Here is a 24285-nt window from a genome sequence, read left to right on the forward strand (position 1 = left end):
GTGCTCGCAAGAAAATCAAGCGTGTTTGAAATCGTGGTCGCTCCTCGTGAAGGAATCGCACAGTTGAAGCAGTTACGACCCGATTGGCCTCATCTCGCAGAGAGCATGCGCAATCTCTGATGTCACGTCAATAACTATTATTTGTAGTTTCAAGTGTTGCAAATTCACATTACAAATCATGTTTTAATAGACTGCATTTCCCACGTCTGCCCAGCCAATTCCTTGTCCAATCACAACGTTGTCTTATCTTTTTTCATTTATCGGCACACAGAATGGCACAAATTGCTAAAGGCTGATTTATGGTTCCGCGTTACACCAACGCAGAGCCTACGGCGTCGCGGTAACGCGGAACCATAATTCAGGCTTAAGGCAGCGCGTTTGTTTTTGCTGAGCATCTTCGGGGTCTCCCACTTCGGGGTTCCTCCTCTTCCACTTCTTTTTGATGTTGCAGTTTCAGTAACAGAAGTCCGACGAGAGGATTATGAACGTATAGTGTGAGCAGACGGAGCATCAGCGCATCGGGTCGTACAGTGTGAGGCCATAAATCGTGGGCTGTGAACTTTTGAACTCAGCGATCTAGTCGTGCAGTGTGAGATGGGGCTGAATCAAATGATTTAAAATATTGCACAGTGTATGCCCAGCTTAAGGTCTGATCGTCTCTTTTCCAGGTGGTGGCTCGGCGGCCGGGGGTTTTCAACAAGGCCGGGTTCCAGGAGGTGTTCGACCCGCCGCACTACGAGCTGTTCTCCCTCCGGGACAAGGAGATCTCGTCGGAGCTGGCCGACCTGACGGAGGAGCTGGACAGCTTCCACAAGCTGCGGCGCTCGTCCACCATGTCGCGCTGCGTCCACGAGCACCACTGCGGCTCGCAGGGCTCGCAGGGCTCGGTGGCCACGGCCAGCTGCACGGCCGGCACCGGCAGCATGAAGCACAGCCGCACCACGCTCAGCTCCATGGAGCTGTCCTACCACAACGACTTCTCCAAGCCGCCGCCCATGAAGACCTTCAACTCCACGTCCAGCTACAAGAAGAGCTGCTACGGCTACAAGCAGCACCAGCACGAGTGCGACCAGCAGGTGATCGAGGACCGCGTCACCGAGGAGATCCCCTGCGAGCTGTACGGCCGCGGCGCCGTCGCCGTGGGCGGGGCCTCGGGCGGCGGGGGCGGGGCCTCGGGCATCGCCGGGGGAACCCTCGGGGGGGCGGTGGGCATCACCGGGGGCGTGGCCATGGGCGGGGGCGTGGCCATGGGCGGGGCCATGAGCATGGCCGGGCCCAGCGGCATCGCCGGGGGCATCGGCGGCGCCGGGATGCCCGGGGCCTGTGGAACCCTCGGTATCCGTGGCAACAGCTCTCGCAACAGCACCACCATCGTTGACCCGCAGCAGCGCTCCATGTCCATGGACTTTTAAACCCAGAACTCTGCATTTCAACTCTTTAAATGACAGACAGCAGGAGGACGATGTTTCTATATCAACGCTGCTGATGTTTAAGAACTACTTCCTGTTCAAGAACTACTTCCTGTTGACCCCGAAGGTCTCGAGGAGGAAAACTGAGACTGATTATCACCGTCGTGACACGGAAGGACGGAGAGAGACTGAAACATGCGAACACGTGTCTCTGGGACGGTCTGTTTAGTCTCTATTATGGAAGAGTATCAGGGCCATGAAGGAGAAAAAATATTTGAGAAGGGAAGATTTTTTTTTATTGTGCACTTTGAGAAAAATGTCGAAATGTTGAGAAAAAAGTCGAAATGTCGAGATTAATGTTGAAGTAGAATTTCAAGAAAAAAGTCGAAATGTCGACAATAGTGTTGAAATATATTTTCGTGAATAAAGTCGAAATTTCAAGAATAAAGTCAAAGTTTCGTGAATAAAGTCGAAATGTCAAGATTGATGTTGAAGTACAATTTCGTGAATAAAGTTGAAATGTCGTGAATAAAGTCAAAAATTTCGAGAAAAAAGTCGAAATGTAGAGAATAAAGTTGAAATTTCGTGAATAAAGTCGAAATGTTGAGATTAATGTTGAAATACAATTTCGAGAAAAAAGTCAAAATGTATTTCAACTTTATTCTCGAAATTTTGACTTTATTCATGAAATTTCAACTTTAATCTCAACATTTCGACTTTTTTCTCAACATTTCAACTTTTTTCTCAACATTTTGACTTTTTTCTCGAAATTTTGACTTTATTCACGAAATTTCAACTTTATTCTCAACATTTCGACTTTTTTCTCGAAATTGTACTTCAACATTAATCTCGACATTTCGACTTTTTCCGACATTTCAACTTTTTTCTCGACATTTCAACTTTTTTCTCGACATTTCGACTTTTTCCTCAAAGTGCATAATGAAAAAAAAATCTTCCTCCTCTAAAATATTATTTTTATTTTCCTCCTGCCTGGCCCTAATACTCTTCCGTATTCTCTCCATCGGAGGACGACCCGCCGAGACGCATCACAGACGGAGTTTTTACATTTATCCACCACCATAATCAAATATGTGATATATGACCTGTAGTTGCGTCTTCTGAATCATTTATTTGGGTCTTTACTTTCATCGCTGTGCCGTACCGTTACAACCAGGATGTGTCCAGCTTCATGGTGATGCTCGGCTTTACACTCTTTAATCTTTTTCCACATGTTGTTCACATGATTTTACAAAGAGGTCAAACAAAGACACGTCGTCATGGTAAACGAAGACAACGATGATGACATTATATTAGTATGAAACATGTCAGTGTGTCATGTTCATGGTTACCTCACGATCAGAGGACTCGTCAGATTCATGAAGAGAGCATCTTATTTTGGTAAAAATGCAGCAAAGAAGAAAACAATCAGACTATTTCTGCTGTGAGTTGTGGATTCAGGCTACGAGTGATGGAGTATTGAATGTGAAGTGTTTGGTACCTGGACTGAACCGCGGCAGCAGCAGAGGCCATTCTCAAGCACAAGCCTGTCACCCCGAGTGACAGACATGTAAACTGTATTATTGAACCCATTTTGGATTTGAACCACTAGTTGTATCATTTTATTCTGTTGAATTAAATGAAAACTTCCATCCCTGTCTGAGGCTTTTCTGTCCGCCGTAAACACACTGCGGCCCACTCTCTCTGCAGATGTCACTTCGGCGGAGGCTGCACACGCTGACGTGCAGGGGAACCTATGCACAGCTCCGCTCTGCTGTCACACACGATAACGCGGAAAAAAGACGCCTCGGGCATCATTTCTTCATTTAATGATACAAACCTTGTTGAACACAGGACTCGGATGATGAATTGGAGCACCACGTCGCAGTTAAACGCATTTCAGAACCTCCCCGACTGCGGCGCATCTGAGTGAATCTTTACAGCGTTTTTCCACCTTGTCAGTCTCTCGCTGTAGTCGTGCTCGTATCCCCCTCACTCTTGCCTCCGCTGTCAGGATGCATTTGTCCCGGCCGAGGCTTCGGGCAGCTTTTCAGAAACATCTGACCTTCAGATAAGGCCTTGTTTGTCAGACTCTGGGCATCACGGTGCCACACGGCCGTAGAGTCCAAATAAAAGAAGTATAAATGTGTCATAAAAAGCTCAGTGACAAGCTTGGACGGTACTCAGAGGAGCAGATGGTTTTACTTGTTAAAGCCGGTATTCTACAACAATTGAAATAACTATTAAAGGAAACATGAATGAGCATTACACAGGAATCACTCATGTTTAATATGCATGATCATCTGGACGGTACATCTGAGACACAGTTCTGTATATCTAAAGAGAATAACAGCATTACTCGTGTGCTTTTACCTCCACAAGGGTCTGTTCAGACGTCAGGCACCGGAGCATCAGCCAGAGACTCTGCAGAAGAGCTGCAGCGCCACCAGCAGGACGACTGCTCGCATCTATTTCTGTCCCGATGACAAACAGGATAAACTCTTCCAAGGCCGGTGGCTGCCAGGCTTCGTTTTACTGCCGCTACACTGCCTTGGAACTGAATTTATGGAATAATTAATGACATCCTGATTTTGAATAACATCACTGAGACTGATGTTTTATAAAAATCTGGTTTGAAAAATAAAAAGAAGTACTTTGGGGTTTCGACCAGTAGATCGTCTCTCTTCCCTGTTCCCTGGAAACTAACTTTGTGCAGCAACAGTACACTTAACACACACATGCAGGGGAGGGGTAAAAAAGTAAAAAATGTAATATAATTACGAAATATAAACGGTATATACATTGGAATGAAAAAAAAGTAGTGCAGTACGGGAAAGAACAAAAACAGTGCAAAAAAAGCAGGTAGGATGCGTGTGAGGTAGACAGATATTGCACAGATATTGCACATGTTATTATACGTTATTGCGCATGTTATTGTCCGTTAACTACTGTGAGCAGATGTCAAGATTAAGTAATAGGATTCAGAAAGAATCAGACATCCACTGGCAGGCCACGTAAAACTGCACCCTTGGTTGGTCAAAGGTTAAAGATGTGGGTGAGAGTTCAGTGAATAGTTACTTTCAATTGGTTCCTCAGTGGGGGATTTCATAGGATGGTGAAACTTTAAGGCTCTTTTCAATCAAACTAAGCTTTTTTTTCTGCAGAGCAGGTTGAGTCTGTGTACTGTGGGATGGAGTCACCCATCACCGGGGCAGAGAAGATCTGAGATCATCTCAAATCTCAATCTGCTCCAACTGCAGGGGAATCACACGCCCTGGCCTCCCGAGTCCAGTCAAGTATTGAACCTTAGATCCAGTTGGAGCACTGTAGGTTGCAGCAAAGGGGTGGATAAGGTCCACTTTGATGACTTCAGGGTCCCAGCTCTGCAGATGATTTTGGTACTATTGGCATTATTGAACTGAGTTTGAAGCAACATGGATAGAAAATCAGAAACTCCAAATGATCTGGAACCTCGATTGGTTTCTTTGGGTTGGAAGTTGAGAAGTTTAAGTACCTTCATGTCTTGTTCACAAATGTGGGAAAAAAAATGAGATGAAGACTTGTAGTTCTCGAGACCCGTCTTAGTTTCACTTTTTTGTGGTCTTGGTCTTATCTTGGTTTCGGGTCTCTGAGTCTCTCCAGGTCTCGGACTCGGATCATTGAGATCCGTTGCACCAAGGTGACAGAATCTGGTGATCAGCAGTTCTTCCTCTTGTTAATGTACAGTTTTGTAAACTATTTGTATTTTGCATCTGACTTAATGTTTTTGATCTGCATGTGTCTGTATTTAATTACAGTTTTGTGTTTATAACGGCCTTGTTTGAATAAATATATGAATAATATTTGCATATCGTTGTGATTGATTAAGCATCAGGTCCATTTCAGTGATGCTGATATACGGTGTAATCTGATTACTACAATGGTAAATAATGTAATTTCAAGTTGATAATTGTATCTTTAATATTTAAAATTCAGGTTTCATCTCCAAATCCAGTCCAATTTAAATCAGTAACATTTACTATTCATTCCTGTTCTGAGGTGGAGGGGGGTGTTGGAGCTGGTTATTCTGCTAGAGGACTTTGGGACTAGTTAGTAGTCGTGTCAATCCTTAAAAGCACTGGAGTCAATCCTCCAATAGTGTAGAAATAGCGGTAGTGCAGTCGCCACACATATCTGATCTCAGCTGATGGATACTTCAGGAAACCAGGAAACGGGCAGGTAGCATCTCTGCAGACCCCTCACAGCCAGGACACAGTCTGTTTGAACTCCTCCCCTCTGGACGGTGCTACAGAGAACTGTACGCTAAAACCTCCAGACTCAGAGACAGATTCTTCCCCCAAACTGTTGCTCTGATGAATCTCATCACTCAGAGTCTCAGAGAATCAATCACTGTGCAATATGCTGTAACAATGCACCTCCCAATAATCTAATCATATCTACCTCAGTACTGCTGCACCTTTCACTTCTTTAATTGTATATATGTTAATAAGTAACACATTTGTTTATTTACTGTACATTTGTTTAGTTACTGTTGCTACTTTTTAAATCTGGGTACAGTGAGCGAAATAACCAGAGTCAATTCCTTGTCGGGCAATGTTCAAACTTGGCCAATTAAACTGATTCTGATTCTGACGGATGGAAACTTTTATAGTGAGTTCAACATCATCATCCACTTCTCTGTGTTATTGAGCTGCAGTTCAATTCAATTCCTTTATTGTCATTATAAGCAGTGCGAGCAGTTGAATACAACCTCATATGGAAACTAGTCAAGCAGGATCAGGAAATAACTAGGTTTGTTTTTGGTCTTGGTCTTGATATTCTGGTCTTGGTAGCAGTACTCGAGTTGTAAAAAAAAAATCAGGGGGATGGTGGATTTGATCATATGGGGACAGATAATTTGTGCTGATTACAAATAATATAATATATTACAAATAATATCAGTGACCAAAACACCTGCAGAAATACTGCAGGAATGACATAGCAGCAGTTAAATGCAGCCTTCTGTAAGCTTTAAATATCCACTGGGCTTACATCAAATACATCAAAACACAACAATAAAAAACTGTTTTCTGAACTTATCAATATGACTCTGTCCTTCACAGGATAAGTAACATGGATCACTGCAAAAACTCAAAATCTTAACAAGAATATTTGTCTTATTTCTAGTTAAAATGTCTCATTTTAGTAAAAGAATCTCATTACAGTTAAAACAAGACTCATCACTGGAAAAAACAACAATTTTCACCTGTTTCAAGTAGATTCTCACTTGAAATAAGTAGAAAAATCTGCCAGTGGAACAAGATTTTTTTGCTTGTAATGAGAAGATAAATCTTGTTCCACTGGCAGATTTTTCTACTTATTTCAAGTGAAAATTTACTTGAAACAGGTGAAAATGGTCAAATAACAAGTTATTTTTCTGGTGATGACTCTTATTTTAAGTGTAATGAGATTTTTTTACTAAAAATGAGACATTTTAACTAGAAATAAGACAAATATTCCTAGTAAGATTTTGAGTTTTTGCAGTGAGCGAGACTGCATTTGAAAAAGTTCCAATTTTCTTGACCACACAGATCAGCTACATAAACTTCTGTGATGAGTATTTGCTGGACGTGTTGATTGATACTCTAGTTAAGTTCTGTGACTCGTAACCTTGCCATACCTTAGCTGAGACTGAATTGACGCCACTGCAGTAAAACCACATTCATTGATGAAATGACATAAGGGATGGAAAGGGGGGATGGCAGTTTTACAGGGGGGGATGATTTTGACCGTTTTTATTTCAGGGGGGTATGCCATCCCCCCTCATCCCCCCTCATTCCCCCTCATTCCCCTCAACTCGAGTACTGGTTCTACAACTCACGTAGGATCAGGAAATAACTAGATTTGTTTTTGGTCTCGGCCATCATAGACATTAAAGTGTTTATGTCTATGTCGGCCATGGTCTGGTCTTGTGGTCCGCCGGGGTGTAGTTCCCCTCACCAACCACCAGGGGGCGGCGGCGCCCCCCAGCGCCGTTATCTCCCCCGGAAGCTGCAGCGAGTGAGAGCGTCGTCCTCGCCTGCAGCGTCTTTGTCCCGCAGCAGCAGCAACATGGCCAACCCCGTAGACACCAAGCTGTACGACATCCTCGGAGTGTCCCCGTCCTCCTCCGAGAACGAGCTCAAGAAGGTAATTTACCCGGGAAACAAAAAAACAACTGCGAATCTGGTCGTGTTTTAATTGAAGGACTTTGAAACGTGAAGAAGCAGAACCAGGAAATAGCTGCGCTAACGTTAGCCGCTAGCTCGGCTAATGCCCTGAATTTTTCCCTCTGGTGACGTCACGCCGGCCTCTTTAGGATTAGTTTATGTAATTAAATTACACTTTAGTGCTCAAAAGGCTCAGGTATAAAGCTGGTGTGGTCTGGAGCGGGAGGATATTTAAATAATGGCAGGAAAACGACTAAGTTCTGTGATTAAAGACGCAGCCACATGATATTAATGATTAATTATGTTATTAATTAGTGTTTATGTTCAAATGGGGTTAATATTCTTTCTATTCATTTTATATACAATCTTAAAATAGTGATTCTTAATATAATTAACAGGGATGGGCGGTATGGACTAAAAAATGTATCACGATAATTTCTGGCATTTATCCTGATCATGATAAAAAAAATACAAAAACGTCATCAACGGAAATGTATCCTTCTTTCTTTCTTTCTTTCTTTTTTCTTTTAGGCTTCTCTCTTTCTTTCTTGCTAATTTCTTTCTTTCTTTCTTGCTCATTTCTTTCTTGCTCATTTCTTACTCTTTCTTTCTCTTTCTTTTCTTTCTTGCTTCTTTCTTTCTTTTCTTTCTTGCTTCTTTCTTTCTTTTCTTTCTTGCTTCTTTCTTTCTTTTCTTTCTTGCTTCTTTCTTTCTTTTCTTTCTTGCTTCTTTCTTTCTTTCTTTCTTGCTCATTTCTTTCTTTCTTGCTCATTTCTTTCTCTTTCTTTTCTTTCTTGCTCATTTCTTGCTCATTTCTTTCTTTCTTCCTCTCTTTCTTGCTCATTTCTTTCTCTTTCTTTTCTTTCTTGCTCATTTCTTGCTCATTTCTTTCTTTCTTTCTCTCTTTCTTGCTCATTTCTTTCTTTCTTTCTCTTGCTCATTTCTTTCTTTTTCTCTTCTTGCTCATTTCTTTCTTTCTTTCTCTCTTTCTTGCTCATTTCTTTCTTTCTTTCTCTCTTTCTTGCTCATTTCTTTCTTTCTTTCTCTCTTTCTTGCTCATTTCTTTCTTTCTTTCTCTCTTTCTTGCTCATTTCTTTCTTTCTTTCTCTCTTTCTTGCTCATTTCTTTCTTTCTTTCTTGCTCATTTCTTTCTTTCTTGCCCATTTCTTTCTTTCCTCAATTTATCGTTTTTACCGTGAGATGACAAATTCTTACCGTGGGGAATTTTTTTTGACGGTTTATCGTGAACGGTCAAATATCGCCCATTCCTAATAATTACGTTAATTTCCTGGTAGTTTTCACCATCCATGTATGTTTTCTAACATAATCAGAGCTTATCAGCCCTAAAAACATCGGACTTTATGATATTATGTCATATTCTGTCATTAGTTTATTTATTTTGCAGGTTTAATAACACAGATATAACTTAATGATCATTAAAGAGACAAGTTAATCGACCTATGCTGTGACCAGAGCTGGTTAAAGATGCAAACACATGATATTAATGATTAATTATGTTACTAATTAGTGTTTATGTTCAAGTGGGGTTAATATTCTTAACAGGGAAGATCATAACTTTTATATATAATCTTAACATAGTGATTCTTAATATAATTGCATTAATTTCCTGGTAGTTTTCACCATCCATGTATGTTTTCTAACATATCTGTCCTCAAAACATCGGAATCTATAATATAATGTTATATTCTGTCATTAGTTTATTTATTTTGCAGGTTTAATAACACAGATATAAGTTAGTGATCATTAAATAGACAGTTAATCGACCCATAAAGGAGCCTGAGTTGTTGGGAGGCTCGCGCATGCGTAGTGCGGAGCCGGCTGTGGCGCTGAGGGCACGTGTTTCTGCTGCTGCAGGAAAAGCTTTCTCTTCACGTGTCTCAGTGACGCTTTTTCCCGGAAAACAAGCAGATTAACGGATTTCAACTGACAGATATTGAGTGGACAAAAGTTTGGTCGTTACCACAAAGATTCTTTCTCACAAATAAAGTCAAAGAGAACTCTTTTATTAAATTGATACACAAATTACCCTGCAAAACAATATTTATCAACATTTAAGAATGATATAGATGTTAATTGTTCTTTTTGCCCAAAGGCATCCTGAAACATATTCTCACTTATATTCTGGTCATGTGAATTCACTTATAAATTCCGGAGGGGCCTTGACAAGTATGTTGCTGACTCTGTCTTTTCTGATTTTCATCTTTATTATAAGAATGTTATTTTTGGTTTTCATAATTTTAATCACAAAGATAGTGACGATTTCTTTTTTATAAATCTGTCTTTATTTTTAGCGAAGTTTCACATATGTAAGTGCAAATTCATCCACGAAAGCCTGAACTCTTTATACTCAAAAAAGAACTTGAACAATATATGAGGACGATTTACTCATCGAAAAACACAAAGGCACAAAAGACCATCGGCATCTGTAAATAGCTGAATTTGTTATCATGAAACTTACTCTCGCACATTATGCTGTTTTTATTTTTATTAATTTATCTTTTTAATTTACATTCAACTGTCTTGTCCTTTTTATATGTTTTTTTGTTTATTTCTTTTCAATTTTGTGCTGGAATCTATCTGTATTTGTATTTTGCCTTTGATCTTAATCTTTCATTGTATTTCAAGATTTAAATAAAGAAATGAAAAAAAAATAAAGGATTTTAGCTGCCCAAACCAGCTGATATAACCCTCGTCTGCTTTGTGCTCCTCAGGCGTACCGGAAACTGGCAAAGGAGTACCACCCTGACAAGAACCCCAACGCTGGAGACAAGGTGAGACCAAGACGTCACGTGGTTCATAGGTCGAATGATGTCATAAATGTGTTGTCTCATTATCAGTCCTGAACAAACTGAAACAAAGTGATAACATTATAATAGTTGTGATGATGGCCTTGTATGAAACTAGTTCCTTGTTGTAAATTACTGAAAAAGAGGTCTCTTCTTGGAAATTTAGGTCGGCTCTTATTAGGACAAAATTACTTTTTTTTGTCTTTAGATACTATAAAACTATGCCATAAGGTTTGGAGGAGTCGTCTGGAGAAGTGACATTGTTGTAAAAGATAGATCTTTATTGTCATTATCACCAGGTACAACGAAATTAAGTGCTCTCCAGTCAGCACATCATATAAAAAATGAAACAAAATAAATGTATATCTAGACACATTCACCCCTCCACACATACATCAACACACGGACATTACAAGAACTTTCATCAACATACAATCATTTTTTGTTATTGCACATTAGCTCCTGTTTTTTTTTTTTAAGAGTGGTTATTGCTCATGCTGCTCATAATCTTTTAAAGGAAAAATAACACAACATAATTACTCTCACAAACCTTTCGCAGCTTTAGATAATTTTATTGGCTCCTAAATGTAGTATTTGTTGACTATTATTGCAAATAGTCAACCTGGTCATCTCTCCGTACGGACGAGGGCCATTTTGTTTGTAGCAACAAAATGCAGTTTCTGCCTGTAGAACTTGAACATATTTTAATTAAGAAAATACGAAGCGCGTACTTTGTTGAACCCCTCTGTCAGCGAGGTGTACACTTTATTATTATTACATTTTTATCATATGACCACCGTTTTCCAGCTTATCTGCAAGTTCCTCCTTTAGGATTTAAAAGCCTCCGTTTTCTTGTCATTAGTCAGCACAAATGAGCGGACTGACTTTTGCAGCGTCACCAATCTGTCACTCTCGTTTTGGCTCTCCCTTCCACTGCATCTCTAAGACCAATTGTTCCCAACGTTGAGTACGTCAGCCTCCACCTGAGGTGTGCTGCCATCACAAGCAGTTTCTGAGTGTACGAGCCTTTTAGGAAATTACATTATTAGATGACGGAGTCGTTTTTGTGCCTCAAATACAAAATGTTCTCATTCTGAATCTATTTTAATATACTTCCGTTAAATGAGGTTGGTGATTTTTCTGAATCATTAGTGATGTCCTGTTTGTCATCCACCAACGCAGCTTACATGACGTAAGCTGCATGTTAATTTACATTCAGGCCTTGAATCATAAGTGATCACTTAGAAATGTGGAGGCGTACTGTGATAACACAGTCTATTTGTGATATAATGTATGTTGGAGACAAGTGTCATGAAATTATGCTTTTGAATGGGGAGAACTACGGCAAATAATTAAATCTGGGCAGTGTTTTCACACCATAAACGAATACAATGCAACCTTTTGTCGGAAAAACCTGCATCATCATCAGGCCACGGCTGGGTCGGTTGAAACTTGAAACATTGTGCTTCGTGTGCCTTACTTTGGATTTTAATTTGTTGTTTCTTTCCTGATTTTGAATATAGTTCAAGGAAATCAGCTTTGCCTACGAAGTACTAACCAACCCCGAAAAGAAGGAACTTTACGACCGCTATGGAGAGCAAGGCTTGCGGGAAGGAGGCGGGGGCGGCCCCGGCATGGACGACATCTTCTCCCACATCTTTGGCGGCGGACTCTTTGGTTTCATGGGGGGACAAGGAGGCCGCGCCAGAAACGGGGGCCGAAGGAGAGGCGAGGACATGGTGCATCCACTCAAGTAAGACCGAGCTTGTTCACTCACATGTAGCTTCTTGATGGTAAAGCCATTGTTATACTCTGAGAAATCTATAGAGGGTCTGCATTGATGTCACTTCCCCACTGTACCAGCCCTCTTACTGCACTGAGTGGCAAAACATCAGCAAAAACAGCTGCAACTAGTGGAGAAGACGGAATAACAGCAGATTATGGGCTTAAATTAGCGTCAGTTGGACTTGACAGTGACCCGTACAGTTACCCCAAGAACCAGTGGTCCATGGACATTAATATTTGGTACAGTTACCAAGAACCAGTGGTCCATGGACATTAATATTTGGTACAGTTACCAAGAACCAGTGGTCCATGGACATTAATATTTGGCCACGAATCCAGTTTCCTGATATTTATATGAACTTAATTTCTACGCCGGGGAAATACACGAAGCAAAGCTTGAAGGCTTACAAAAGCCTTGACGCTTGGTCCGACTTCAAGGCAGGATTTGTTGTAGAAATTAAAGTGATGAGGACACGGAACTTTATGATTTGACCGTTTAACGTTAGCTACCCAAAAATCCAACATTACCTGATACAAAATGGGAACCGCAAATCCACGTTTCGGTGCCTGGAATCCAGTTGTTTCTGTGAATTGCAGCGATCCATTTGTCTCTCTTAAGCTTATTTTTCGGCAGTCTGTAAAACAATAACTCCGATTTCTTGCTAAATCTATGAGTACAGTCGATCGCACAACAGCTCTTTCCCATTTTAGATGTTTTCCAGTTGCTCAAACTGAAAGTTTACGCTGCCACTCAGTTGGCGTTACCCACTGTGAAGTCACATCTGTGACGTCATGCGCATTCCCTCTATACACCCCTTCTCTTAAAATAAATAAATACCACTATTCTTTTCTCTCTAGGGTTTCATTGGAGGACCTTTACAATGGAAAAACGACCAAACTACAACTTAGCAAGAATGTACTGTGTAGTGCTTGTAATGGGTAAGTTGTGTAACATTGTTACCGTTCACGCTGTCTGTTGGACTGTTTGATAAGAAAGATTTCATAACAAAATGTTTACTTCTGCATAATCCAGGCAGGGAGGCAAGACGGGCGCTGTACAGAAATGCACCGCGTGTCGGGGGCGAGGCATGCGCATCATGATCAGACAGCTGGCTCCGGGGATGGTCCAGCAGATGCAGTCCGTCTGCACCGATTGTAACGGAGAAGGTACGGATCATAGATCTCTATCATGAGCCGATGTCTCGCACTTCAACAGTTTTGGTTCTGACGTTATTTTTTTATTTTGAGATCTTCATCGTGTTTTTCACTTTCTGAACGATTCCAGGCGAGGTCATCAGCGAGAAAGACCGTTGTAAAAAATGTGAGGGCAAGAAAGTGGTGAAGGAGGTGAAGATCCTGGAGGTGCACGTGGACAAAGGCATGAAGCACGGCCAGAAAATCACGTTCGGGGGAGAAGCCGACCAGGCGCCCGGCGTTGAGCCGGGGGACATAGTTCTGGTGCTGCAGGAAAAAGAACACGAGGTGAGTGAAGCAGCGTCTCGGTGCCACCGTCATGTTCCTCTAATCACGTCTGTGTGACCGCGGCACGTCGGGTAATTTTGTTAACGTGTCTTTTACTATTCTTGTTTAGCCTTTTAAAAAGGTGACTTTAATTTTCAACTTCCCATTCCTGGACGCAACTTTCTGTTGTTTTTCTTTAGTTTTTTTTTAGATTGCAGCATTCTGGCCGCGTTCTCAATTTGGAAATTATATCATGTGCGCATCATATGTTTGTGGATTTCATCAACTCGTAGGTTTTTGTGGCTGTTCTGCAAACAGGAATATCTGCAGAGGTGTTCACTTTACACTTAGGCTCTAAACTGGATAGGCTTTATTTATTTTTTATTGATCAAATAACATTTCTTCAAACATAATTTTGCAAAAATAAAAATGAGTAACGGACAATGAAAGTCTTAATTTTTATGTTTTTAAATGAGGTTGGAGTTGTGAAGGCTGCTGGTGTGTTAAAGAAGTTATACAAAAACTGTATGTATGTATATATATATATGTGTATATATATATATATATATATATATATATATATATATATATATATGACACATTTAAAAGAATTAAGACGACTTGAGAGTGCGGTTGGGGGGAATGTTCCGTGTGATTGATTGGACTGGAGATGTTTGGTATTTCTTCTCGTATGAAATAAACAATCAGAGGCTGAAATGCAGCTTAGAAAGCTTTTGATTTTAAACCAAAAGGAACAGCTCTATATATATATATATATATATATATATATAAAATGTCTCAATACCATGTAGCTCAGTAGTTGTTACATCTTTTACCCAGTTTACTGAGATCTTAACACACATGTTTTTGTTGCTGGTATTTTGTGTTTGTGGCATTTTCCTCTCCTTTTAAAATATCTTACTCGTACGTACTTGAGCACCTGGATCTGAGAAAATGCGCAGCGACATTTCCTGACCCAGTAAACGACTTAGATGCCGTGGAACCATTTGACATCCCGCGTGCTTTCGGAAACAATTGGGTGGCTTAAAATAGTTTTGACAGGCTGTATATTGGTCACATGGCCTCTCTCTGGGAGCCGGGCCTTAGATTACAGCCGCCTGCAGTTGACACTTCCACCGCCTCTGCGCCTCCAGCCCTTTGTGTTTCTTTTCTTCTTCAATAGCTCCTTCTCTTCAGCTCGGGGTGTAGTTTCTGATGAAATTGGATGCTGCTGCTGCTGGTGTTGAGGCGAGTCGGGTTTTTATTGAGGCGCAGCCGTTGTGCTTGCGGCAATTTGCAGTTCAAGTCTGACTTTGCACATTTTATGATCTTACGGTGACTCGGCCGTACAGCAGGTCTCCAAACAATGGTTATCTAACGAAAACACGCAGGAACAAAGGCATTACCACATCCCGGGAAGAAAAGAGGTTATCAGAAAAGGGCCTGAGGCGAGAGAACTGCAGCATACGCTGTTTGTGCTGCAGTTATTACAGAACATGAAGGAAGGAGAAATGAAGGGATGGATTAGCACATGCGGCCGGAAGGTTCTGCTGCACAGAAAAGAGAAAAGAGGCTTGTAATGGAAAGAGAAGTCGCCCACTTCTACTCTGGTGACATGTTGTTTAGGGAAGACTTTAGAGCTCCAGGGGATTATTGTCGACATTGGCTTTACTGGTGCAGCTGAAATCTCACGGGAACAACTAACTACCAAAGAGGGGGTTGAGAGTTAATTCTCAAAGCCCAACATATTTTTTTTAAATATGTGTTTTATTAGTTTTTTGTTTGCAATTTGCAGCAAATCAAACGGGACGTTCTTACAGGCAAGACAACAGAGCAAACGTGTTCACCTTATTCTCCCTCCCTTCCCCTCGCTAAATAAGTAAAACATTAAAACATTTTATCCAGAGAAACATAACTTCAGTAAGTATGAAAAAGAACTTATAGATCTAAGCTTGTTAAATGCCAAAAAATGTATTGCACTATTATGGAGAAGAACCCATCAACCAAGCACCAGTCAATGGTTAAAACAAATGTTTTCAAGCCAACCGTTGGAAAGAATTACTTATATTCTGAAAGCCAAACAGCATGTATTTGAAGGTATAAGGAAGCTTTTTATTGAATATGTCAAGAACTCAGACTTAACAGAAAACCAAACTGATGACTAACTGAGGGATTGGCAATTTCCAAAATTGTGAATGTTAATGTCTTTTTTCGCTATTAGTTATTATTATTATTATACTTATATATATATATATATATATATATATATATATATATATATTAGGGCTGCACGATTCTGGACAAAATGAGAATCACGATTTTTTTGCTTAGAATTGAGATCACGATTCTCTCACGATTTTTTTCCAATATAAAATTTATTGCACTTATTACTTTAACTTTGCAACAGCTGAACAAAAATATAATAACAATAAACATCTCTTGTCTTCTTTACACAAACCTTTGAATAATTTAAACAATAATAACAATTTTGAACAATATTTGTTCCTCCCTGAGTTGAACACCCTTTCAGAAAGGGGACTTGTAACAGATCCTGTAGTTCTGAGGCAACAAATTATTCCTCTGGCTGCTTTTTGCTGTAACAGCTGACATTGAACATAAAAACAATAAACATCTCTCTTGTCTTTAAATAATTTTAACAATATTTATGTGCAATATGTGTCAGGTGATGAGAAAGGTAGATGTTTCTCCAAATGTAATCCACAATCATTAACAAAATATAACAAACATGACAACATGATAGTTGACCATGACAGGACTACAACAACCTAGAACATAGGCCTAGTCCTTTTTTTATGCAGCCATCTTTAAAAAAAAATAAATAAAATAAAATAATAATTTTTTTTTTTTTTTTTTTTTTTTTTAAATCGTGGTTTTTTTAAATCGTCGTCATTTGGAAATGAGATCGCGTTCAAGCATGAATCGAGATCGCGATTTTTTTAACGATTAATCGTGCAGCCCTAATATATATATATATATATATATATATATTTTTTTTCCTGTTACTTTTAAGCCCGTAGCTTATCATTACTATTTCACAACACATGACATTGTGTTCATAATCTGTCTAATAACATAAGCATATTGTTCATTCTGCGTTTCTGTTGTGATTTTGTTTTAAGCTGCGTTTTCCTATATTTGGCAGCTAATCTATAAGAAATGACATACAGCCATGGCTAGACTATACATGTCATGATTGCTGGTACTGTGATTATCTTGTGCTGCTAAAAAAACTAAAGATATTGTGGGGAAAAAAACATTAAAACAAAAAAGATAAGATGAAAATAAAGCAAAATGGAAGAAAAAAATAATAAATGAATTGCATAAACAAGAGTACACAGATATTTCTAACAGTTATATGAAGAGTTTCAAGGGCATTTCTCAGTTATTTACATTATATCATATCACACATCCTTCTCCCCCAGAGCCAACATTAACATCATCTCAAAAACCTTATAAAAGGTCTCCATGTCATCAAAAAAATGTTTCCGTTTAATAATGTACGTTATCTTTTCTAATGTAAATCCAAACATATTTAGTTGAAAGAAATGTTGCCTTTTAGGAGGAAAAAGTGAATAAGCTCGGGCTGCTGTGGAGCTACCTTATTTTCTTTGGTAGTAAAGCGCTTCTCTCCCTCGGAGGCATCTTCTTATTAACAAGAAACATGTTTTTATTCTGCAAATATTTCCAAGAAGGTTTAATTAGTTCTCTTGTCCTTTATGCTGAACTGCAATATGTTTCCTTATGTACTGATGAAGTTATTTTTGTTTTATAATCTGAGCTGAATGATGTACTGACTTCTTTATCGTCACCGTGGCATTAAATTACCCTGTACACTGTAGTTGAACATTAACCAAAAAACAATAACGCAAACCTCAGTTTCTCACAACCGAGTTATGTTATATTAACTTTTATTCTTCAAGTGGACGTTAGACTAAGATTTACATCGCAGTTACACTTCTACAATTGTCAAAATACACATACACATTGTTGAAAAAGTATGGAAACTATCCCCTGCCCATCCCAATAGAATTATTTTTTGCTGAACATTTCTGATAATCGTGTCTCTGAATTTTCAGACGTTCAAGCGAGACGGCAACGACATCTTCATGAACCACAAGATCGGCCTGGTGGAGGCGCTGTGCGGCTTCCAGTTCATGCTCAAGCACCTGGACGGACGACAGATAGTTGTGAAATATCCTGCTGGAAAAGTCATTGAACCAGGTGAGCGTCCTGCTTAGGGCTGGGGATCCATTCAAATGTCAAGAATCGTTTCGATTCTTAAGATTCAGAATCGATTATCACGCTTATATCCGATCCGATATCGATTTGGGTTAGTGTTATTAAAACAGTTTTTTCAGCTGTTGCATGAATTATGACTGTAGTTCTGCAACATATTAATACTAGTATTATATTGAGATTCAACAGCAAGTATTGGCAGCTAATGATGCTGTAAGGACCAATCACCTCCCAGAATGCTGATGGAACTGCTTTCAGCAGAATTACCAAACAGATCCAGGGCAGCAGACAGAGGAACTATGAAATCGTTTTTTATTTTTTCCCATTTTTGAGAATTTGGTTTTTAGCATTTTATGCAAAGGTAACCCAAAGATGGTATATAAAGCAAAGAAATATAGGCAATTTATGCAATTATAACTGGAAACTTTAAAGGTATTGTGACATCATTTTTAACATGCTTTTAACACTATTAAAAGTCTTGGCCAACATCCCTCAAATGTGTCTAAAAGAGTGTAACAAGAAAAACTTCACTCTAGTACTCCATTCCTGGCTTTTTATTAGTGTTTTTTTGCGCCGTGAAAAATGCTTCCTTTCCCCCCTTTCCTGTCAATCATTGCTCCGCTCCTCCTCCAAACCTCCTCCTCCTCCAGCCATACGCTCACAGCGGCGTCGGAGCCGGGAGCGACAGGCGAAGCATGCACGGAAAAGCAGCACGGCGAACCACAGCAAACAATCATAAAAATAAAGGCATGCAAGCAGCACTGTCCCCTTATCTTAAGTCCAGTCAGTGGCCGCGGGTCTTCTTAGCAGTTTTCCTCCGGTGATTAGAACAAAAGAGGCTCTAAACAGCTCCGTGTTAAGCCTCATTTATGGTTCCGCGTTAAATCGACGCAGAGCCTACGCCGTAGGGTTCAGCGTACGGTGCGCGTCGCCGCGTAACCCTATGCCGTAGGGTCTGCGTCGGTGTAACGCGGAACCATAAATCGGCCTTTATGGTGCGCTGGAGAGGAGAGGAGGCAGGGAGCTGGGTGGAGGGGGCGGTGATTTAGCGGATCGTTACGTAACGATCCGCCACCAAACCACATGCGCCGTTTTTGCACAGTTATGCGGAAAATCCCAGAAAGCACACAATACACTGAATGTTAAAAGTTCCTTGTTTTTTGGGTGTAATTGATGTCAAGACACCCAACAAAACACAAAAAATCAAGAAAAATGTGTTTTTCATGTCACAATCCCTTTAATGTTTTCATACTTTTAAACATATTTAAATGCAAAAACATGGCACTAGTTATGCTTGTGTCCAACAAAACATTTCTTTTTTGGGCATAAACAAAAAAAATACCAAAAGATGTAATGATGGGGGGAAAAAAATCGATCTTTAGACATACAAATCGATTTAGAATTGGAAAATCGATTTTTTTCAACACAGGCCTAGTCCTGCTTACTTCCTCGGAATTCCTAACAATGTTTCACCCATTAATAAAGTATTGTACTAGATTGGCTTGTAAGGTATAAGGCCAACGGGACGAGGAGATAAATGATCAGCATCATTAGCTCTGGATGTTTGGAGTTACTAGTCTATAGCAGTACTCTGCTATAGACATCGCCAGATATTTCCAGAAAACTATGTGGTGAAAAATGCATGTTTTTCTAAACTTTTCTCTCTCCTTCAGGCTCCGTCCGGGTGGTGCGGGGAGAGGGCATGCCACAGTACCGTAACCCCTTTGAGAAGGGAGACATGTTCGTCAAGTTTGACGTCCAGTTTCCCGACAACAACTGGATCAGCCCCGAGAAACTTACGGTTAGTTTAATCTTCATGGACGCTGTTGTCTAGACGCCGCGTTTCCTATCAGATTGTTTTACTGGCATTAAAGAGGGCATATAGGGTTCATTTTTATTAGTGTTTTAGAGCTTTTCACCTTTTTAAGTGCTTTATAAAGCTTTTTTGTGCAAGTAGCAGGTCTTTAGTTTCCATTAATCCTACATTTGCGAAACACCTGGAATAGAAATGGCCTCTAATTGGAAAAAAACAGCCAAACATTGCAAACAACCTTTTTATGGTGGTTTTTCCAGACGATGACGATCCAGCTTATCACGAAAGTGAGATGGAAACACTTTTTGCACATTTGGGCATCTGGATATGACGTCAGTCGATCTAAAGTCATCAAAACTAGTTTCCAGCTGGTTGTGGCCTCATTAACAGGAAGTGATTGTGCTATTACACGTTATCATTATGCATTACTGCGTTTAATCTGGACGTTGCCTCTGAACAATTGAATCATCCTCTGACTGTTTTTGCAACAACAGTAGTTGCGGTCGCAATAATTTGAAAAAAACTAGAGACGTTTTTGTTATCAAGGTGTTAATTTTCATTGTTTAGGAGAGAAATCTTGCAGGACGTGATACAGAAAGTTGCACTCAAAATGCACTTTCTTTTGTGAAAAAGTGTTATTGAAATGCAATTAATGAAGGAGTGCTTTCTTTTTTTTCTTTTCTAATCCCCAAAACACCCGTGGTGCGGATGTGTTTATTTTTAGATTACCTGGATTACTTTGTAGGTAAAGCTTCTGAAAAGATCCCAGAGTTCACTCTTACACTTAGTTCTCAAACGCTTATGTGCATTTGTTTACTATCGGCCTGAAAAGCAGCTCAAAGTTCACTTTCTCCGTCTGTGACGACCTGGCCGTGTCACCGTCCCCACAAGCCATAACTGTGTCAAAAGTCACGTGAGCGTCGGTTAGAAAACCTGAGCAGTTTGTGGTTTAGGTTCTGAGAAAGCGATGGCGTAGATTGCGTCATGGCGACTTGTGTGACCTCATCTTCATCAGAGGACTCTCTGCGACGGTGACGGGATCTAAAAGCTCTCGGCCGGCGTTAAGGCTTCAGGTTGTCATCCAGAATGTTTAACGAGCCTTTATGCTGCACTACAATCACTCCAGCCGTCGTGTTTCTGCAGTTATAAAGTCATGCGTTAGTGGTTTTATCTGTATCATTAAACCCCCGCGGGCTCCATCGCTGGCAGGTTGGGCTGCAGCCCGACGCAGCGCTCGTGTCTGGTGCTGCAAACCAGACGGGATGTTTCGTGTTGTCATCTGGTTGGAAACTGATAATTTACATCTCAAAGAGTGTAACGTATTTTCTGGACTATAAGTCGCTCCGGAGTACAAGTCGCACCGGCCATAAAATGCATAATAAAGAAGGAAAAAACATATATGTCGCATTTTTGGGGGGCGTTTATTTTATAAAATCCACCACCAAGAACAGACACGTCATCTTGAAAGGTAATTTAAAATAAAACTAGAATAGAGGCAACAACAGGCTGAATAATTGTACGGTTAACTGAGAACGTGCCTGGTATGTTAACATAACATATTAAGAGTTACTCAGATAACTATAGCATAAATAACATGCTAAGAAGTTTACCAAACCATCCGTGTCTCCAAATAACTAAAATCCAATGAAATCTAAGGGACATTTTCCTCCACTAGTCGAGGTCCAGTATCTTACATTTTGAGACAGATTTACGAGAAATATAAAATAACTACCTGTCAATCACTTAAAAACTACATTATGTGCTCAGAATCTGCTAGTTCTACCTTTTGTTGACACTGAAATGCTGTGGACATTCCTGTGTATGTAATTCTTATAATGGTCTAAATGAAAACACAAAAGTGAATTAAAGCACATTTATTTTAAATATTTTCAGTTTATATAAACATTGATTGTCTTCAAGTGAAACATTTCCATTTTCACTCATGTGGCTCTGGTGCTGCTGACAGATACCTTTCTTCCCCTGTGAGAGACACTAAAAACACAGTTACAAATCTTTCAGAACGGGTATCTGAGCCCCATCCTGCTCCTCCTTTAGGAAAGTAAATTTAATATCCCATTTTTAGAGATTTACACAAATGGCGCTTTTACACCAGTACCTACTCAGCCTGACTCGACTCGCCCTCGTTTCTTTTCAATACCCAGATCAGAAGTAGGAGGTTGGAGAAGCTGCTGTGACGTATTTGGGTCTGTGGCTTGTGTTCCATATCAAGTTAAAAAATGAGAGTTAGAGAAGCTTCAAGCGGCAACGCTTTTTAATTTTTTTTAGTTTGTCTCTACTGCTGAAAAGTGCGTTGGTATCTGAGCAGCTATGAAGTGACAGAGCTCCTGGTAGATCTGGTCGTTCCTTATCGCCCGTCTAGATCCTTTTTAATTCTCTCCTCAGCACCAGGTTTATGAACATCTGCACCTCAGAGTTGGATCATGCAACAGACGTTTGCGCTGCCAGAAGCCGCCGTCTGAGTCGCTCTTGCGCTTATTCCCGCTTCGTGACTCAAACGTCTGACTCCAACCCCCCTGACCAATCGGTGGCCTGTAGTGTGATGACATCACAGCCCGACTCAGCCGCTTAGAACCTTGGCAGAATAGTTACAGAAAAGTATCTACTCAGCACGCCTCCACCCGTAGTGTAAAAGCACAAAACGGGGGCGTGTCGAGTTGCGCTGAGTAGGTACTACTCTGAAAGCGCCAATAAGAGTCTCAGAGTAATCAGTCGCCATATAATAATGACAATAATAACAGTAATTATAATACAATCATATGTTGTGACAATGAACCTTCAAATAATCTTGTCTACCTCAAACTGCTGCACCTTTCACTTTTTAAAAATGGTATATATGTTAATAAGAGCTGTCACTTGTCTATTATTTACTGTACAGTGAGCAAAAATAACCAAATCAAATTCCATGTCTTGTCTGACCTGACCTGGACAAATAAACATGATTCTGATTCTCTGGTTCCATCCATCCATCTCTGATTAGTTGTTCCAAGTTTGCTCCCGGTGTCACCACTAACCTTGCGAGAACTCAGGCTACAGCAGGTGGCAGTTCTTGCAAAGTTGGTGGCAATTCAGTTTGGAGAGGCACAATAATGCTTTTTAGAAATTATTTTATTATAAAACTGGAAATGTATGGGAAATTACTAATACGGGAGGACAGAGGTAAAATACAGTAGTTTCCCAGCCAAAACGGGAGACTTGATAGGTCTGAATGTGACGAGTCTTTCCTGCCGTCTTCTGTGCAGGAGCTGGAGGACATGCTGCCGTCGCGGTCGGAGCCGCCCGTCATCAGCGGCGACACGGAGGAGGTGGATCTGCAGGACTACGACGTGAGCCAGAGCTCCAGCTCCGGCGGCCGCAGGGAGGCGTACAACGACAGCTCGGACGAGGAGAGCGGCCACCACGGGCCCGGCGTCCAGTGTGCCCACCAGTAATCTCTTCTCTTCTCTCGCATACATATATGTCCTATATGTATTCATGCATATGACCTGCGTTCTACATGGGGAGAAAATGTTTTTAAGTTGCAGAGTAAACAAGGAGGAAGGTTGAGCTAAGAGGGGCCTGGCAGCTCCGCAGACACGGATCCAGAACGAGCCGCTTTGACTCGCGCAACCGGAAATTGTTGATTTGATGTCATTAGTTTTTAAGTGCTTGAATCATTCTGATCCTTGTCTGAGGGACTCGATCACATTTAGACACGTGGGACTTGGAGTAAACGTCATGTAAAGTATTTATGATGTATGAAAAGCAGCGGGCCGCGCCGGACTGCGGTCTGGCGTCCGAGATAAGCCCCGCCCTTCAGCTCCACCCGCCTCTTCCTCGGTTCCCCCTGTTTGAGTCCGATCCTCCGCTCCGAAGGAGCTCCAGGTCAGACAGAGAATTGATTGTTTCTTGTTTGCTGAGTGTGTGACTGGCATTTTGTTTTCATAGTATTTACATTAATTTAAGACTAACCGATACAGCGACCATACAGCCGAGCGACGCGCGGATCCTCTCGACTCGTTTCTCCACGGACTCACCCACTGGGCACCATTTATAGGACTCGTTTCTGATTTTTACACATTTACTTTGTAGCATTTCTTTTTTTTTTTTGCTGTTGTTTTTTCCTTCTTTGCATTTAATTGAAGAAAATTGGTTGTGTATATTATTACAGTGGTTGCTGGCAAACTTCATCAGCCGCTATATTCTTGAGTTGTGATCTTTTTTTTTTTTTTTTTTTAAAGAAAAAATCTTTAGTGAACCGACGAAGAGGAAAAAAAAAATAGTCCGTATCTGTGCTGAGACCATGTGCATGTAAAAAGCTTTGGTTCCTGCACTTACTAAACTCACAGTGAAACAGCACTCTTCTTAAGAAATGTCTATGAAGTTGTTGAAATAAATTGTTGAAATTTCATCCGTTTGGTGCCTTTTTGTTTTTGATATTTCATAATTAAAATGTAAAAAATTAAGGTTTTTTTTCCTCTCATGAACTCGTGATGACCAGACTCTGTGGGGAAGAGAAATGTTGATGACGGGTGACCATATCTGTTCAGAAACAGCTGATATCTCGCTGA

The 24285-nt window shown here is 40.5% G+C and overlaps 2 protein-coding genes across 2 annotated transcripts in view; both read left to right on the top strand.

Moving 5' to 3' along the window:
- The window catches only part of LOC133421727 (neuropilin and tolloid-like protein 2), a 34746-nt gene extending 33038 nt beyond the window's left edge, over window positions 1–1708 (top strand). The window contains exon 10 of the mRNA XM_061711468.1: window positions 669–1708. Within this exon, the coding sequence (XP_061567452.1) occupies window positions 669–1412 (744 nt within the window). The 3' untranslated portion in view covers window positions 1413–1708. The remainder of the gene's footprint in view (window positions 1–668) is intronic.
- Window positions 1709–7441: 5733 nt separating this feature from the next.
- Window positions 7442–24125, top strand: dnaja2a (DnaJ heat shock protein family (Hsp40) member A2a). Its single transcript, XM_061746793.1, has 9 exons — window positions 7442–7574; window positions 10327–10386; window positions 11925–12154; window positions 13045–13125; window positions 13220–13353; window positions 13472–13668; window positions 17745–17889; window positions 19578–19705; window positions 22978–24125. The coding sequence occupies exons 1-9, from the start codon at window positions 7497–7499 to the stop codon at window positions 23164–23166; spliced, it is 1242 nt and encodes a 413-aa protein (XP_061602777.1). The 5' UTR covers window positions 7442–7496; the 3' UTR covers window positions 23167–24125.
- The last annotated feature ends 160 nt before the right edge of the window (window positions 24126–24285 follow it).

This window comes from Cololabis saira, chromosome 2, assembly GCF_033807715.1.
Source record: "Cololabis saira isolate AMF1-May2022 chromosome 2, fColSai1.1, whole genome shotgun sequence".
NCBI lineage: Eukaryota > Metazoa > Chordata > Actinopteri > Beloniformes > Belonidae > Cololabis > Cololabis saira.